Raw genomic sequence first — 20,000 nt, forward strand, 5'->3', positions numbered from 1 at the left:
ATATATATATATATATATATATATATATATATATATATATATATATATATATATATATATATATATATATATATATATACACTACCGTTCAAAAGTTTGGGGTCACATTGAAATGTCCTTATTTTTGAAGGAAAAGCACTGTACTTTTCAATGAAGATAACTTAAAACAAGTCTTAACTTTAAAGAAATACACTCTATACATTGCTAATGTGGTAAATGACTGTTCTAGCTGCAAATGTCTGGTTTTTGGTGCAATATCTACATAGGTGTATAGAGGCCCATTTCCAGCAACTATCACTCCAGTGTTCTAATGGTACAATGTGTTTGCTCATTGGCTCAGAAGGCTAATTGATGATTAGAAAACCCTTGTGCAATCATGTTCACACATCTGAAAACCGTTTAGCTCGTTACAGAAGCTACAACCGTGACCTTCCTTTGAGCAGATTGAGTTTCTGGAGCATCACATTTGTGGGGTCAATTAAACGCTCAAAATGGCCAGAAAAAGAGAACTTTCATCTGAAACTCGACAGTCTATTCTTGTTCTTAGAAATGAAGGCTATTCCACAAAATTGTTTGGGTGACCCCAAACTTTTGAACGGTAGTGTGTATATATATATATATATATATATATATATATATATATATATATATATATATATATATATATATATATATATATATATATATGATAAATATGATAAATGGGTTATACATGTATAGCGCTTTTCTACCTTATATATATATATATATATATATATATATATATATATATATATATATATATATATATATATATATATATATATATATACATATATGTGTATATATATGTGTGTATATATATATACATATATATATCAGTGACGTGCGGTTCATGGCTGGTGAGGCACTGACTTCATCACAGTCAGATTTTCAAACATATGAACCCTAAAGAGTATCTTATTCACCATTTGATTGGCAGCAGTTAACGGGTTATGTTTAAAAGCTAATACCAGCATTCTTCCCTGATTGGCACTCAGCATCAAGGGTTGGAATTGGGGGTTAAATCATCAAAAATTATTCCCGGGCACGGCGCCGCTGCTGCCCACTGCTCCCCACTGCTCCCCTCACCTCCCAGGGGGTGATCAAGGGGATGGGTCAAATGCAGAGGACACATTTCATTACACCTAGTGTGTGTGTAACAATCATTGGTACTTTAACTTAACTTTAACTTTACACATACAAACTCTAGCACACAAAAAAGCACATTTAAAAAAGAAAACGTTATTATGGTCTTACCTTTACTTATAAATGAAGTCCATGCGCCGCTGTTGTGCTGGATTAATGCACCCCCGCCAGAGAATGCACCCCCTGACGGGAGTAATTATATCAACTAAAGCCCACTTAAACTTTCCACGTGCAAGATTGAATCTATTTAAAAAAGTTATTTAATAAGAAGCCAAAAAGTGCAAAAACAATAATGTTCGTGTTGGAGGAGTTGTGAATGAATGAAATATGAAATCCGGGCTGCAATCTGCAGGTGTACCTAATGTTGAGGCCCTGCAGTCATTCACAACTCCTCCAACACGAACATTATTGTTTTTGCACTTTTTGGCTTCTTATTAAATAACTTTTTTAAATAGATTAAATCTTGCACGTGGAATGTTTAAGTGTGGGCTTTAGTTGATATAACACTCCTGTCAGGGGGTGCATTGTACAGCGGGGGTACATTCTCTACCACCAGGAGGCGGGATTACTGCGAACCTCAGCCAGTGCGTCTTCGCAGCAGTTTTATGATTGCACAGCACAAGCAATACTTACACACATACAGTGGTTGACAAAATACACTGTACATTATATACCTCAGCTAACTAAACTATGGAAATGTATAATATAATTCATATAACAATACGGTCTCACTGCACAACAGGCCAGCAGTTAGCCGAGTCCGCAATCCATGTTGAAGCACAACGCAGTGACGTGCCTCAACTGGCTGCTGATTACAGCAAGTCTCTTCTCAGTATTTGAACGGCAAATGTGAAAATTCAGCGATTTTGAATAAAAATAATCTAAAACTGGTGAAGTTAAATGGAAAATAACTTTATAGTATAATCACTGGATACATATAACAATTTAATTAATTTTTTTTCTTTTTACATTTTTTTTCTTTCCATGATGGCACTTGAGGCCCCGCCTCACCTGCCTCCAGTGACTGCACGTCACTGATATATATATATATATATATATATATATATATATATATATATATATATATATATATATATATATATATATATATATATATATATATATATATATATATATATATATATATATATACATACACAGTATATACATACACAGTATGTATATGTGTATATACACACATATATGTGAGTGGACAAGGACTCTTTGAGTGAGTGACACATCTCTGCAGGTACTTGTTTGCTCTCTGTTCCTTGTTGCTGACACAGCTTTTCTCTGATACCTGAAATAGCATCACACCTTTCTTTTAATGACTTCCTTTGAACAGTTCCTCTCTCGTATGCTTTTTGATTCAGTGCCCAGCAAGATGCAGTCTTCGAGTTGGTCTCCATGGCCTTCAACGTCGCCCTGTGGCACACCAAGTTGGCCTCCAGAATTGCTGGAAGAGAAAAGTATGGAGATTTTTTTAAACGCTTCCCAGTTGCATTGTTTGACAAATGTTTATTTTTTTATCAGTGTATCAGAAGACGAAGCCAAAGATGTTCACCGGAGCCTGAAGGTTGCTGCTGGAATATTTAAACATCTCAAGGTGACGTACTGAGTTGGAGCAGTTGATGAAGGCTTCTTATATAAGAATATTATATCCTTCAGAGTAGTATTTTGGGTGTAAACATGGGCAAAATAGCATCTTGTTCTTCAAAATACTTTCCACTTACATTTGCAGTTGTAACTAAATATGAGTAGTCTTTCTACATTTGGACACTTGAAAGACCTGAAAGCAAAGCAATGGAGGAAATAGCTGCAATGTTCCCAACAGGAGGCCCATGTTCCTCGTCTCATCACCCCTGCAGCGAAAGGCAGAGACTTGGAGACCCGAGTGATTGATGCATACATCATCCAGTCTCAGGCAGAAGCTCAAGAAGGTACCTTATTAATATTACTGTTAGAAAACAAAATAACCCATACAGTCATGAGTCATGTGACACCCTATGAACCTTCTTAAACAATGAACATTAAATCTTCAATTCAATACTATTTAGACATTAAGGTACTGCACAAGGTCCTCCTGAAGTCCAGCAGTATAATAAACATACAGTATATTTATACCAAAAATATTTTAATGTAGTGTTTGTAAAAATAAATCATTTAAAATAATATATTTGATTATATATATATAGCTGTTGTCCTGATGTAAATGGAAATAGTCATGAAAATAAACAAAACACATTGAATGAGGAGGTGTGTGTGTATATATATATATATATATATATATATATATATATATATATATACACACACACTTATTTTTCCCAAAATAAGGACATTTCAATGTGACCCCAAACTTTTGAACGGTAGTGTGTGTATATATATATATATATATATATATATATATATATATATATATATATATATATATATATATATATATATATATATATATATATATATATATTTACCACATTAGCAATGTATAGAGTGTATTTCTTTAAAGTAAAGACTAGTTTAAAGTTATCTTCATTGAAAAGTACAGTGCTTTTCCTCCAAAATAAGGACATTTCAATGTGACCCCAAACTTTTGAACGGTAGTGTGTATATATATATATATATATATATACGGTAGTGTGTATATATATATATATATATATATATATATATATATATACACACTACCGTTCAAAAGTTTGGGGTCACATTGAAATGTCCTTATTTTGGAGGAAAAGCACTGTACTTTTCAATGAAGATAACTTTAAACTAGTCTTTACTTTAAAGAAATACACTCTATACATTGCTAATGTGGTAAATGACTATTCTAGCTGCAAATGTCTGGTTTTTGGTGCAATATCTACATAGGTGTATAGAGCCCCATTTCCAGCAACTATCACTCCAGTGTTTTAATGGTACAATGTGTTTGCTCATTGGCTCAGAAGGCTAATTGATTAGAAAACCCTTGTGCAATCATGTTCACACGTCTGAAAACAGTTTAGCTCGTTACAGAAGCTACAAAACTGACCTTCCTTTGAGCAGATTGAGTTTCTGGAGCATCACATTTGTGGGGTCAATTAAACACTCAAGATGGCCAGAAAAAGAGAACTTTCATCTGAAACTCGACAGTCTATTCTTGTTCTTAGAAATGAAGGCTGTTCCACAAAATTGTTTGGGTGACCCCAAACTTTTGAACGGTAGTGTGTATATATATATATATATATATATGATAAATATGATAAATGGGTTATACATGTATAGCGCTTTTCTACCTTCAAGGTACTCAAAGTGCTTTGACTATTTCCACATTCACACACACATTCATGGCGGGAGCTGCCATGCAAGGCGCTAACCAGCAGCCATCAGGAGCAAGGGTGAAGTGTCTTGCCCAAGGACACAAGGATGGTAGAAGGTGGGGATTGAACCCCAGTAACCAGCAACCCTCCGATTGCTGGCACGGCCACTCTACCAACTTCGATATACAAACCCCGTTTCCATATGAGTTGGGAAATTGTGTTTGATGTAAATATAAACGGAATACAATGATTTGCAAATCATTTTCAACCCATATTCAGTTGAATATGCTACGAAGACAACATATTTGATGTTCAAAGTGATACTTTTTTTTGCAAATCATTAACTTTAGAATTTGATGCCAGCAACACGTGACAAAGAAGTTGAGAAAGGTGGCAATAAAGACTGATAAAGTTGAGGAATGCTCATCAAACACTTATTTGGAACATCCCACAGGTGTGCAGGCTAATTGGGAACAGGTGGGTGCCATGATTGGGTATAAAAACAGCTTCCCAAAAAATGCTCGGTCTTTCACAAGAAAGGATGGGGCGAGGTACACCCCTTTGTCCACAACTATATATATACACACTACCGTTCAAAAGTTTGGGGTCACCCAAACAATTTTGTGGAATAGCCTTCATTTCTAAGAACAAGAATAGAATCAGAATCAGAATAGTTTTATTGCCAATGTTTGAGAACGGGTTCACAAACTAGGAATTTTTCTTGGTGCAAACGTACGACATAAAACACATAACACATATTTGGTATAAAAAGAGCTGTGACTGAGCTATCAGATAGACTTAGAAGGAATTCAAGGAGCTGCTGTTAGGAGTTATTGTTCATTTGCCTGATGGCCGAGGGGAAAAAACTGTTCAGGTGGCGGGAGGTGTGGGTCTGGATGGAGCGTAGTCTCCTGCCTGAGGGGAGAAGGGAGAATAGTGTGTGTCCAGGGTGAGAAGAGTCAGCTGTGATCCGACCCACACGCCTCCTGGTCCTGGAGGAGAACAAGTCCTGGAGGGATGGGAGCTTGCAGCCAATCACCTTCTCAGCAGCACGTACGATGCGCTGCAGTCTATTCTTATCCTGGACTGTGGCGCCGGGGAACCACACTGTGATGGAGGAGGTCAGGATGGACTCTATGATGGCTGAGTAAAACTGCACCAGCATCTCGGTCGGCACCTTAAGTTTCCTCAGCTGCCGCAGGAAGTACATCCTCTGCTGGGCCTTCTTGATGAGGGAGCTGATGGTCAGCTCCCACTTGAGGTCCTGGGTGATGGTGGTGCCCAAGAAACGGAAGGAGTCCACAATGGGGACGGGGGGTTGGTTTCATTTCAGTTGATCTTCAATTAATCATCAGGTTGTAAACCTTCAAACCACAGAAACAGAGATGTTAACAATGTAATTACACAGGTATTTGTAAACAATGTTTTACAAGTGAATTAGTGAAGTGAATTACATTTATATAGCGCTTTTTCTCAAGTGACTCAAAGAGCTTCACATTGTGAAACCCAATATCTAAGTTACATTTAAACCAGTGTGGGTGGCACTGACAGCAGGTGGGTAAAGTGTCTTGCCCAAGGACACAACGGCAGTGACTAGGATAGCGGAAGCAGGGAACGAACCTGCAACCCTCAAGTTGCTGGCACGGCCGCTCTACCAACCGAGCTATACCGCCCCACAAATGCTTTTAAACCTCTGAATAATGTTTTAAACTTTCTACATAATGTTTTAACTTTTAGCTAGAGTTAAACATGAATTTATCCTTTAACTTTGCATTAATCTTTTGTACTTTTAACTTTAAACATTAAACCATAAGATTTTGACTTTAAAGCTTTTAACTATAACCATTTGCCATTTTAACTTAAGCTTAAACCATTTAACATTTTAACTTAAGCTTTAAACTTGTACGTGTGCTTTAAACTTTAAACAACTTGCTTTTAACTGGTCAAACACAGATGCAATCAATGATCAAACTGAAATGCAGTTATGCAGTGGTTCAACTTGAACCCAGCAGTTCAAACAAACAAATTAAGATAGTTGAGTAAGCAAATTAAGAAACTTGCAGGTACCAGTTAAGCATATCAAAGTAAGCATTTCGATCGTCATGAAATGAACAAGCATATTCACCGACCATTGGTGTGTTTGGAGAAACTTGTAGAGTAGATCTTGTGGCTGCTTGCTGTTCTTCCTTGCATGCAGCTTGTTTGGTGAATGAATCTGACTGAACCTCCATTCCTTTTCAGGTGCCTTCAATCAGTAATTTGGCGGCCATTTTTCCTTGGCATTCTGGGAATTGTAGTTTTCAATGGTTTTGACCATGTAATTTTCCACCATGTAGCGCATGGATTGACTCTTGACTGACACTTCTGAGTTTTTAACTCCACGGCCCTAGTATATACATATACATATACATATGTATATGTATGCATTTTTATTGATATGTATATACATGTAAATATGTATCTATTTATATATATGTGTACATTTGTGTATATGCATATGTGTATATATGTATGTATATATGAATATACTGAATGTGTATATATGTGTGTGTATATATGCGTGTATATGTACGTGTGTGTGTGTGTATTATGTATATGTAAAGGATATATATATAGATAACGCGTTAGTATTGTGTTAACATTGACAGCCCTAGTATATACATATATGTGTGTGTGTGTGTGTATATCTATATATGTATTCTATATATGTGTATATATATGTATATGTGTATACATGCATATGGGTATACTATGTATGTATAGATGCATGTATGAGTGTGTGTGTGGGGGGGTATATATATGTTTGTGTATGTACATATGTGTGTAAGTGTATATATATAAATATGTGTGTGTGTGTGTGTACATATATATGTACATTCACACACACATGTATGTATATATGTGTAATAGTACTTCTTTCAGTATGAAAAATATTTGTGTCATTTATTTTACAGTAACAATCGCCAGAGCCATCGAACTGAAGCACAATGCTGCAATTGTTGCAGCTTTGGCGTTTGAGACAGCAAACTTCTACCATAGAGCTGGTGAGTATCTTACAAGCACTTGTACATCTTCAATTCTGAGATATGAAGCTGATTTAACGTGTGCATGCATGTCCAGACCACGCTTTGAACACTTTGGAGCCTGAATGCAGCAGCAAGTGGAGAAAGTACCTCCAGCTGAAGTATCACTTTTACTTGGCTTATGTGAGTTTTGTCTTGTGCTGATGGTGGTCCATGTTGGAGTTTTGTGTTTAAGTCTTATTTACTACTGTGCTTCTGAAGTTTTGTCTTCAAGTCCTATCTACTGTGCTACGGAAGTGTGTGTCTTCAAATCCTATCCACTTCTGTGCTTCCAGGCGTACTGCTATCATGGCCAGACGCTGCTGGACACTGATAAGTGTGGTGAGGCCATACGCTCTCTCCAAGAAGCAGACAAGTGTACGTATCTTCCCTTTTCCAACACCTGATCACAATCTTGTACTTCCTGGAAGTCAGAGTCCTGTGGTCTCTTGTTTGGTCAGCATTAAAGTCCTTGGAACATGTCTTTATGTAACACAGCTTTACTTACCAACAGTGTTGGGACTAACGCGTTACTTTTTGTAACGCGTTACAAAGTAACGCCGTTAGTTTCGGCGGCAACTAATAATCTAACGCGTTATTTTTTATATTCAGTAACTCAGTTACCGTTACTACATGATGCGTTACTGCGTTATTTTACGTTATTTTTTATGTACTATCCGCTAGAAACAGAGGATCTGAGTGTGTTTTATTACAGCGCTGCAGTGACGTGCTTCTGATTCTTCCTCTGCGCTCTGTGTGTGTTTGGGTGTGGGTGGGAAGGGGAGGGGAGGGGGGTGCGCAATACAACGTAAACCGTTGGCCAACCAAAAAGTAACCACAGAACACTATACGACTATATACGGTATAGTGTTCTGTGGTTACTTTTTGGTTAGCCAAGCGGACGTGACGACAGGCTGTCCTCACTCAGGTCTGCACGGACCTGGAGGGGGCGTGCCTTAAGTCCGGCTGGAAATCGGGAGAAATTGGGGAGAATGGTTTTCCCGGGGAGAGGCACTGAAATTCGGGAGGGTTGGCAAGTATGAGATATTCTCACTTCTTTTCTTTTGTCGAGCACAAAGAAAATAACATTTTAGTTAAATGTAAGTTGTGTCTTGGATCAAAGATCCCGTCTACTGCCCAAAACAACAATTCAAATCTGCCTGGTTAGGCTTTGTGTATGTCACGTGTGCCTTCCTTAGGTGAAGCCAGGTTTACAGCTATATTGTTGATTGATTGATTGATTGATTGATTGAAACTTGTATTAGTAGATTGCTAAATGGTAACACCCGAATAAGTTTTTCAACTTGTTTAAGTCGGGGTCCACTTAAATTGATTCATGATACAGATATATACTATCAAATATATACTAACATCATAATACAGTCATCACACAAGATAATCATCAGAGTATATACATTGAATTATTTACATTATTTACAATCCGGGGTGTGGAATATGGAGGGGGGTTAGGTTTGCTTGGTATCAACACTTCAGTCATCAACAATCAGCATCAACAATTGCATCATCAGAGAAATGGACATTGAAATAGTGTAGGACTGACTTGGTAGGATATGTACAGCAAGTAGTGGACACAGAGAGAGAGATCAGAAAGTATAAGAAAAAGTGTCTACATTTGATTATTTACAATCCGAAGAGGTATTATGTGGAAGGGAGGGTGTTAGTTTAGGGTTGTCGTTGCCTGGAGGTGTTCTTTTAGTGCGGTTTTGAAGGAGTATAGAGATGCCCTTTATTTTACACCTGTTGGGAGCGCATTCCATATTGATGTGGCATAGAAAGAGAATGAGTTAAGACCTTTGTTAGTTCGGAATCTGGGTTTAACGTGGTTTGTGTTAATGTTAGTGTTATTATGCTGTTTGTTACTTATGTATGTTATGTTGCAGCTATTTAAAATAGTTTTGTCAATTTGTTCTGGCCTGAAATAAATTGGCCCTTTGAAACATATCTTTGTCTTTGTGTATTGTATGTAGACCACATTGCTTAGCAGAGTTCAGTGATGCAAATGCATGTCAAGTTGATCAACACATTGTATTATTCTCCAGTGCAATAACAGTATTGAAATGAAGGCTAAAAGGGCATTAATGGGAGCTTTAAAAAAAGTAGAAGAAGTAACTAAATAGTTACTTTTCACAGTAACACATTACTTTTTGGTGTAAGTAACTGAGTTAGTAACTGAGTTACTTTTGGAATAAAGTAACTAGTAACTGTAACTAGTTACTGGTTTTCAGTAACTAACCCAACACTGCTTACCAACATATGTATTTAACACATAACAAACCATAACTCACTATGAAACATTTATGTAACACAGCTTTACCTATGTAACACATAATAAAGCATAACTCACTATCAAACATTTATGTATGTATCACAGCTTTACCTACCAACATGTGTATGTGACATATAATAAACCATAACTCACTATCAAACATTTATGTAACACAGCTTTACTTACCAACTATGTAACACATAATTAACCATAACTCACTAACTAACATTTATGTAACACAGCTTTACCTACCAACATATGTATGTAACGCATAATAAACCATAACTCACTATCAAACATTTATGTATGTATCACAGCTTTACCTACCAACACGTGTATGTAACGCATAATAAACCATAAATCACTATCAAACATTTATGTATTTATCACAGAACCTGCTCAGTGGCCTTGTGGTTAGAGTGTCCACCCTGAGATTGGTAGGTCGTGAGTTCAATCCCCGGCTGAGTCATACCAAAGACTATAAAAATGGGACCCATTACCTCCCTGCTTGGCACTCAGCATCAAGGGGGGTACCACTTAACCTGTCTAGAATTTAATCATTTAGCAGACTTGAGATATTCCAAATTCTTATGATTTGTCCATACATTTATGTATGTAACACAGCTTTACCTACCAACATATGTATGTAAATACATAACACATAACACATATGCAACACATAATAAACCATAACTCACTATCAAACATGTATGTATGTAACATAGCTTTACCTACCAACATATGTATGGAACACATAATAAACCATAACTCACTATCAAACATTTATGTAGCTTTACCTACCAAATTTTGCCCTCCTTATATTTGCACATGTTGTAGATGGATTTCCGCGGCTATATCTGGGATATATATTAAAGTTACGTCCACATCGCAGACATGCTGACTACGCTCCAGACAATGGTGTGCGTCTTGTTTACATCCGGTTTCGGCATTGCTGTTTTCAGTGAACAAAGTATTTTTTTAGTAGCCAAATTTCGGTGTATCACTTGTCAATAGTGCGCAAATATATCCATTCTTACTGTAATGACCTGCTGGTGGTGATGGTTTATGTTCCTATGGTTTTTATGTGATGTTTAGTTTTCCCATGATCTCAAACACACTGGTCATGCCTGGAAGCAGATCGCCGGAGAATGAGGAAGTGTTGTTGTGTGACCGGGCAAGCACGGAGACGAAAGTGTTTGCACGGGAGATAACACATGGTTACATTAAGGGAAAACCTGGGCTGCTTCAACTGGCATACAATTTGTCGGGGCGAGCCGCCTATGTGGCGACCCATCAGTCCTCCTGTCCTGTTAGGACGGCTTGACTGCAAACTCATCTCCTTACCATTTTTTAGTGCAATGGAAAATAAAGCATCTTGTCAGTGTAGTCCCTGATCTGATCAACTAGCAAAGTCCGTTGAAATAGAATAGGGGATGGCATGGCGCAGTTGGGAGAGTGGCCGTGCCAGCATGGTTCGATCCCCACCTTCTACCAACCTCGTCACGTCCGTTGTGTCCTTGAGCAAGACATGATGGGTTGTGTGAATCACACACTGATTGCCATCAGTGTGTGAATGTGTGTGTGTAGTGGATTGTCCGAAGCTTAACCAGGCAACAAAAGTAGTTTAGTACAACAAATTTATTTACCCATTATCAGAAGTGCAGGTTGAATTGAGTTGGTCGTGCAGACAAACCACATGTTACTCCGGAGCCAACAAGACACACACAAGCCAAAATCACCCCCGAGTTCCGGTCTTCTGCCATTCATTTATATGTCTGTTGTGCGTCATCGTTCCTTATCAAATGCGTCAATGTCTTGTTTTGCTTTTCCTATCTGTTCCATAACAACTCGAATTCTGTAGACAGGTTGGCACGACTCAATATTCACTTTTGTCCCACAACTGGTCCATTCAATGGCACAAAATACAAGAGTATTGAAAATGAGCGGACATTCTTAAAAGACAAGAAATATAGGTCAAAAGGTCAGAAATTCTACTACATACCCGCCTTCCAGGGTCTTAAGACCCTGGACCAAAACAATTTCTGATATAGACCACTAACTTAAATCTCTACCGCAGATAGAGGCAAAAACCTCAATGTTTTTATACGAGGCAAAAATTCCGTCTATGACCCTCCTTCAGAGCGATCGCTGTTACCAGCCTGCAGTAAAACCATCTCACAGAACACAATTAGTGGCCTACCCTTTGATTTAGTAAGGGAATAACAAATACTTTGATCATGGACATCATTGAACATAAATAGATGAATGTATATAGACTTATGACTGTAAGACATTTTGCAAAAATATTTTTCCCGGCATTTGCAATGAATGTAGTTACCAATATTGTTAATTATCAATTGATTTTGAACACACAACTGAATTTCGTATGAGTCCATGTTCGATTAGTGCTCATATAGATGGCTCGGTGGTGCCTCAGGCTGGTGGCCTGCCGACACCTCGTTGGGCTTTTGGCTGCCCTGGTGAAGAAAGAGATCCACTCAAACAGTCTGTCTCTGTCTCTTCTTGGGGTGTGGTTCAGTCCATTGGGCAGACTGTTCAATGGCATGTGCGTGCTGGCCGAAATTGGGGAAAACTCAGGTAGAGTTGGAGCTGTGGGGGCTTTGGGGAAGGCTGGGGCAGAGTATGGGGCGTGGGGCTTTGGTCCAGGCCCTCGGCTTGCTTCAGGCCTCCTCGCTGCTTCGGCACTCCCGACACTTCTTTCCACAGCTGCTGGAGTCCCGGTGGACACATTGGCTGGCAACCTTAGTTGTTCTCGTCATCGCTGGCAAGGTGTTGTCTCTCCTCTCGGTTCCTTCCAGTCAGGTATCGGGTGTTGATCCTGGATTTGCTTTGACCGTGCCCCTCTCAGCGAGTGCAAGGGAATCTGGAGTGGCTGCTTTCATCCTCAAATCTGCACAGAGGAACTGGCACACAAATTCTACATTTTGCAAACTTACCATTTTGGTCTCATGGTCTTTCCACCTTCCTAGGAAGCTGCTGGTCCTGAGAAGTGCTGATCTTGTGACTGAAGAAGATTAACCTGTTTTCTTAAAATAGGTGCCGTTGTTTGACCTAATCTTTTTGGGGAAACCATGTCGGGATATTAGATCATTCACAAAACATTTAATTACTGAATTGGCACCCTCCTTTGAGGTTGGGGTTGCTTCTGCCAACCACTGCAATTGTCAATCTAAATCACTACGTTCCTTTATCCTTGTACCGGATTGATCATATCCATTAAATAAAACCTCAACACGCTCAAACTTGACCCAATCCAAACTCACCTCCCCCCTCTGTCCCTCTCACAGGGACAGTGTTAGTCGTAGTAATAGTAATAGTAGTAGTAGTAGTAGTATTAGTAGTTTCAGAAACATCCAAGAAAAAGAAAAGACAGCTGATAGTCAAGTGCAGCAAGAACAGAGGCGGAGGACAGGTCATGTTTGAGGTCACTGTTCGCTTTTGCAATAGTACTTTGATATTTTACAACACCTAGTGAATTATTGTGGCCTCAATAATTCACTAAATAGTTGTATTTAATTTAGTCTATCTATGATGGGACAATGCACAGAAACATTAAGTTCAGAAACAGATATGTTCTGTACTAGATTATATCTAAATAGCTACTTTCCATCTGTAGTCCCTGGCTACCTAAATTAAAGGGATCCACAAATCAAGCAATAAAATTATGACACTAATTAATCATAATAAATATATACATTCATAATAATCAATAATTAATCAAAAATAATCATACTGTAGCATGTAATCAGATTAAGAGAAATCCTAAAATGCCCCTTCATGGACACATACTTAACATACAATACAACCACACCTTATTTACATCATCACACAAAGACAATACATGCTCTTGTTCACATCTGTCATCATTCATAACAACAACCAAGATTTTAACAGCCATACCTCAAAATTTACAACAAAAATGCTCTCATGGATAAATATAATACTCATTAAATTGATGTGTCAACATAATGCCCCTCTTAGTGACCGTCTAAGCAGCCTTGATTGCTCCAAAGCCACTTTTTTTTTTTTTTTTTTTTTTTCAAATTTTCTATTCCTTTTGTTATAACGTGGAGAAGGCTAATTGGTCTGTACATGTTCTGGTCTTCTTTATTTCCTGCTTTATGGATTTAATCATAGTAGCAGTTTCTCCACGTGGTAGGGAAAGGGTTTTCCGTTATTGATTTATTTATCAATCGTTGTTATACGAGCAATAATACAATCCTTATATGTTTTTAGGAAGATAGTGTCCAACCCATATATATATCTCTAGATCGTGAGTCTGATAATGCAGTGAAGATTTTGTTTAACTTTGTTTCATTTGTTACTTCTAAAATGAGTCCATCCTGAATAAATGACAATTATTTGCACTGATTTTGAGGGATTTTTATTCAGGGTTTGTACAGACTGATGAACTGTTCATTAAAATTACCACTTATGTCCAGACTGTCTGCGATAGTAGCGCCATTGATATTTAATGTTATAGTGTTGTTTCTTGTTTGCTCTCTTCCCGTAAGTTTGTATCTGGTTTTCCATAACTTTCTAATGTTCCCTTTTGCAGCTTTGATTAATTCTAAATGAAAGTCAGCCTTAGACTTCCGCATAAACATTGTTACCTTGTTTTTCCAAACTTTTAAAACATACGATCTGTATTTAGACCTGTTTTAATTGCTCTTTTGAGAGCTGAGTCCCAATGTCTTTATTAGAATCCAAATTGTTTTATTAATCCAATGGTATTTTTATTTTAGCACTCTTCTTTCTGATTTTGTATTCGTGTATTTACAGATGTTCTCTTTAATTTTTGTCATCCAATTGTAATTCTAGTAGGGCTGCTTATCATTTGTATCATATAGAAGCCGTTTATAATATCCTTAAGTTTCTTTCTACGTGTTTTATTTAACCAGTCCAGATTAACGTCCCCCATGACGTTACTTCTTTCATACTATGCTGTTTGAGGATGTCTGAAAGTGAATCAAGAAAAATGTCTTTAGCTGTGGTCGGTCGGTCGGTATACTACAATTACCTTGAAATACATTTCTGAGGAACATGTGATTTTAATTTCAACATACTCAAATTGATCTACTTTTAATGTTTTCCCTTTCATAAATCATAATTCCTCCCCCCTTTGTCACTCGATCTGTCTTTTCTGTAATCTTGTCCCCCGGGACATTAATTAGAACGAAAGTTGTTGTGGGTTTTAACCATGTCTCTGATAGACAAGGTAATCCGGATTAGAGTCTGACAGTAACTGCTGTATTTGTTCAGTATGTTTCCTGTGGTAGAAAGTTTAATAATGCGGACACGTTTGTTACTCAATACTTTCTACAGACTTCTGTCTCTCTGCGACTTTGTGTATGTAATAAGCAACTATAATTTTTTGATATGCTTAAATTTTATTTTAGCTCAGCTGTTGTGTAGCTGCTAGCTCCTCGTAGCCTACAGGTGTCTAAAGTGCAGCCCATAGTAATGTGTTTAACATCACTATGGGCTAAACCTAATCTTTTGAAAATGTGGTATTTGGGTGTTGGTGTAATGTTTGGCAGCTACGCCGTATCTTATCATTGGCAATTAGTTCTTTGGTTTTGTAGGCGAGACAGAGAGCAAGGGAACAATGTGGGACATCAATTGTGTCCATCTTATACCATGCTAGCTGTTGCAAAGATAGGTCAACATGAGCAGCCACACCCTGAGTTCCAACATATATAAATAATCATAACATATGGCGAGTCGGGTGGCAGAACACACGGAAGCATCTCAGCCAGTCAGGGTTTTCACTGCTAGAGCAGTTGGATGTCAGCCATTCCTGTTGTTTCAGGCTGTGGTATGAGCTCCTGGAGTAGCCTTGGTAGTGGTTTGTCCGAAGCTTAACCAGGCAACAAAAGTAGTTTAGTACAACAAATTTATTTACCCATTATCAGAAGTGCAGGTTGAATTGAGTTGGTCGTGCAGACAAACCACATGTTACTCCGGAGCCAACAAGACACACACAAGCCAAAATCACCCCCGAGTTCCGGTCTTCTGCCATTCATTTATATGTCTGTTGTGCGTCATCGTTCCTTATCAAATGCGTCAATGTCTTGTTTTGCTTTTCCTATCTGTTCCATAACAACTCGAATTCTGTAGACAGGTTGGCACGACTCAATATTCACTTTTGTCCCACAACTGGTCCATTCAATGGCACAAAATACAAGAGTATTGAAAATGAGCGGACATTCTTAAAAGACAAGAAATATAGGTCAAAAGGTCAGAAATTTGTGTAGTGGATTGTCCGAAGCTTAAACAGGCAACAAAAGTAGTTTAGTACAACAAATTTATTTACCCATTATCAGAAGTGCAGGTTGAATTAAGTTGTCCGTGCAAGCAGACACAATGTACTCCAGAGCACACAAGACACACACAAGCCAAAATCACCCAATGCTCTACAGTCATCATGTTTTGGTCAGTTCCATACAGTTTCACCAAAGCTTCACCAAAGCTCCACCAAAGCTCTACCATATGTAGCCCGATCAATATCCATCTATACTGCAGCCAATTAAACAGAACGTCGTGACAAATACAGCTCAGTTGATCTCCTTTACCGGAGTCACCAAACGGTCACCCAAAATGAGGCTTTTCCACCGCTGCAGTTTCCACATAGAGAGATATGTCGCACATTCATAGACTTCATAAATTTGTATGGGCCAAATGTGCCACCAGTTAGCAAAACCCTGCCTTAAATTTAGCTGTATCCAACTCTGGCTAATTCTGATGCACTTGCAGAAAGAAGCATCCTCTGCTAGCAACGACAGAGGATGAAGAGGTTAAGAGAAATGTTTCGTCTCACATAGTCTATGCTTCTACACTCCAAACCACCAAAATTCTATCAACAATCCCCTGATGTTAAAAACAAGAAATCACAAGTTTTCAACAAACACACAGACAAATGATCACATATAAAATAACTCAATCCAACCATAATTTACCCCAGTCCAGGTTGTTTTTGGAGAACCTGACTAAACCTATATTTTATCAAAATAGATTCAGCAATTAGTCTTATCGATCTGGCTCTCTCCAGGCAGAAAATGTTTACACTTTAAGCAAAACGCTTACCTTGTATTAGATGCGCGCGTGCAGCACACTGTCTGCCTGACAGAGAGAGCGAGAGCGGCTGTCGACCTGTAGCTTCTAAACCATCCTGTTCGTGACGCCAATTTGTGTAGTGGATTGTCCGAAGCTTAACCAGGCAACAAAAGTAGTTTAGTACAACAAATTTATTTACCCATTATCAGAAGTGCAGGTTGAATTGAGTTGGTCGTGCAGACAAACCACATGTTACTCCGGAGCCAACAAGACACACACAAGCCAAAATCACCCCCGAGTTCCGGTCTTCTGCCATTCATTTATATGTCTGTTGTGCGTCATCGTTCCTTATCAAATGCGTCAATGTCTTGTTTTGCTTTTCCTATCTGTTCCATAACAACTCGAATTCTGTAGACAGGTTGGCACGACTCAATATTCACTTTTGTCCCACAACTGGTCCATTCAATGGCACAAAATACAAGAGTATTGAAAATGAGCGGACATTCTTAAAAGACAAGAAATATAGGTCAAAAGGTCAGAAATTCTACTACATGTGTGAATGGGTGACTGTGGAAATAGTGCCAAAGCGCTTTGAGTACTTTGAAGGTAGAAAAGCGCTATACAAGTATAACCCATTCAATAGGGTGTATTATAGAGCTGAAACGATTACTCGAGTAATTCGATTACAAAATATATTCGAGGAATATTTGCTGCCTCGAGGCGTCGTTAAGTTTTTTTTTCTCCATTTTGCCTCGTTAAGGCCATGTCCACACGAACACAGATACTTAATAAACACATACTTATCTCTGGGTTTAGGCCTCTTGTCCACATGCAGACGCATACTTGTGTCTCTCAAAATGCACACTTTTACAAACGCTGGCCAAAGTGTAGAGATCCAAAACTCTCCGCTCAGCGTATGCGTGTACACGGCACAAACGGAGACTTGTGATGACGTCACGGTTGTACGCTGTCATTTCCAAGCTCAACAACACTGCCTGGCTGCCTTTAAACACATTATAAGAGGACTTCATGTATGTTTGAACGTAAACATGCAGCTATTTTCACTCATTAATAAAAAGACACATCAAAATGTCTTTTGCGACACTCCCGCCGGCGCAAATGACAGTCAGCTGTTTTGCATACGATCGCTGTCGAACCTCCACCTGATGGAACAACTTTGACAAGCAAGACTTTTTGTTGTGTGTCATAAGAAAGGTGCAACATTATTTTACGTTTTTAGTCCTTATTTAACGACAAATCATGAAGTTAACTTACGTGTCTTGCGACCGTGCTCGTGCGTATAAAAGCGGCCAAGCAACTAATAAATAGCGTCCTCCTTGTAGTGTGTACTGATGTTAAAGACAATATACACTTCATTACACATGTACTATATCACTATATCAATGATTAAATGCTTTATAATTCCACAAGAGTTTTGCAGGGGTACACGCACGTCCGTGCACTTTATATAGGCACTTAAACATGCAAAAGGGTTTCGTTAGTGCGCGCTGATTTTAGAAATAATGTACACTTGACTGCACTTCACCATGTTGCTGAACACGTTATAATTCTATGAGTGTTGGGTTTCAGCAGCACAGGCGTAAATTTGCTCTTTAATAATGTTCCCAGGATTCTGTGTGGTGTAGAACACATTAAAGCCTTCGACAGAAAGCTAGGAGTATCCAACGATGATTTCAAATTAGAAATGGTCACAGCTGATGAGGTGTTTAAAAAATTGAGCGCGCTCCACCCTAACAAGGCCACCGGCCTTGATAATATTCCCTCCAGATTCCTCAGGGACTCTGCCTCCATCATTGCCCCGATCATCACGCACATAATAAACCTATCAATTACACAAGGCCAAGTACCAAAATATTTTAAGATTGCAAGAGTAACTCCCCTCTTTAAAAAAGGAAGCAAATTGGAACCTGGCAACTACCGACCTGTTTCTATTCTCAGTTCCATTTCGAAAGTAATGGAAAAAATTGTTTATGAACAGGTCGATAGTTACCTTGCCACTAATAAACTCATGTACAAATTCCAATCCGGCTTCAGAACTAACCACTCCACTGACACATGCCTTCTCTATCTGACCGACCACATCAAACATGAGGTGGATGCGGGCAAATACTGCGGCATGGTCATGCTGGACCTTCAGAAGGCCTTTGATACCGTTAACCACGCTATACTGTTGGATAAGCTCAGAGCAATCGGACAGCTCAGAGCAATCGGATTTAACAAAAACTCATGGAGCTGGATGCAATCTTACTTTGAGGGGAGGGAGCAAGTGGTAGAGGTGAACGGCACCGTGTCCCCCCCCCCTCTCGGTGAGCTGTGGAGTCCCCCAAGGCAGTATATTGGGACCTTTACTGTTCCTAATATACATAAACGACATGTCATCGGCATGCGACTGTGAATTGTTTTTGTTTGCGGATGACTCTGCCTTGCTGGTATCCGGCAAGGACAAGTCACAGGTGGAGAAAATTCTCAGTGCTGAGCTCTGTAGAACTTGCACCTAGCTCGCTGACAACAAGCTATCCATACACTTGGGTAAAACCGAATCCATCCTGTTTGGGTCCCACATCAACCTCAAGAAAGTCAATGACTTCACCATAAAAGTGGGTGACATTGTTATCACCAGGAAAGATGAGGTCACCTACCTAGGTTCCATTCTAGAGGCTAACCTTTCCTGTAATAAAATGGCAACCAAGGTAATCAAAAAGGTTAACCAACGAACGAGATTTCTCTACAGAATCTCCTCTCTGGTCAACAAAAGCACCTTGAGGATTCTGGCGGGAACTCTCGTTCAACCCTTTTTCGATTACGCATGCACCTCCTGGTACCCTAGCACCTCCAAAACCCTCAAATCTAAACTCCAAACATCTCAGAACAAGCTAGTCAGGTTACTGCTAGACCTCCACCCCAGATCCCACCTCACTCCTACCCACTTCTCTAAAGTGGGCTGGCTCAAGGTGGAGGACAGAGTTAAACAACTAGCACTGAGCCTAGTCTATAAAATCCGCTACACCTCCCTGATACCGAAGTACATGTCAAACTACTTCCTTAACGTAAATGACCGCCATAACCACAACACCAGGGGGAGCTCCACTA

At 38.8% G+C, this 20,000-nt stretch overlaps 1 protein-coding gene across 3 annotated transcripts in view; it reads left to right on the forward strand.

Moving 5' to 3' along the window:
- brox (BRO1 domain and CAAX motif containing) overlaps nt 1-20,000 on the forward strand; it is a 68,034-nt gene that overhangs the window by 37,974 nt on the left and 10,060 nt on the right. For all 3 annotated transcript variants that reach the window (XM_062040596.1, XM_062040598.1, XM_062040597.1), the window contains exons 5-10: nt 2,541-2,636; nt 2,701-2,773; nt 3,002-3,107; nt 7,418-7,507; nt 7,584-7,669; nt 7,822-7,903. In XM_062040596.1, coding sequence (XP_061896580.1) covers nt 2,541-2,636; nt 2,701-2,773; nt 3,002-3,107; nt 7,418-7,507; nt 7,584-7,669; nt 7,822-7,903 — 533 coding nt within the window. The remainder of the gene's footprint in view (nt 1-2,540; nt 2,637-2,700; nt 2,774-3,001; nt 3,108-7,417; nt 7,508-7,583; nt 7,670-7,821; nt 7,904-20,000) is intronic.

This window comes from Entelurus aequoreus, linkage group LG03 (assembly GCF_033978785.1).
Source record: "Entelurus aequoreus isolate RoL-2023_Sb linkage group LG03, RoL_Eaeq_v1.1, whole genome shotgun sequence".
Lineage (NCBI taxonomy): Eukaryota > Metazoa > Chordata > Actinopteri > Syngnathiformes > Syngnathidae > Entelurus > Entelurus aequoreus.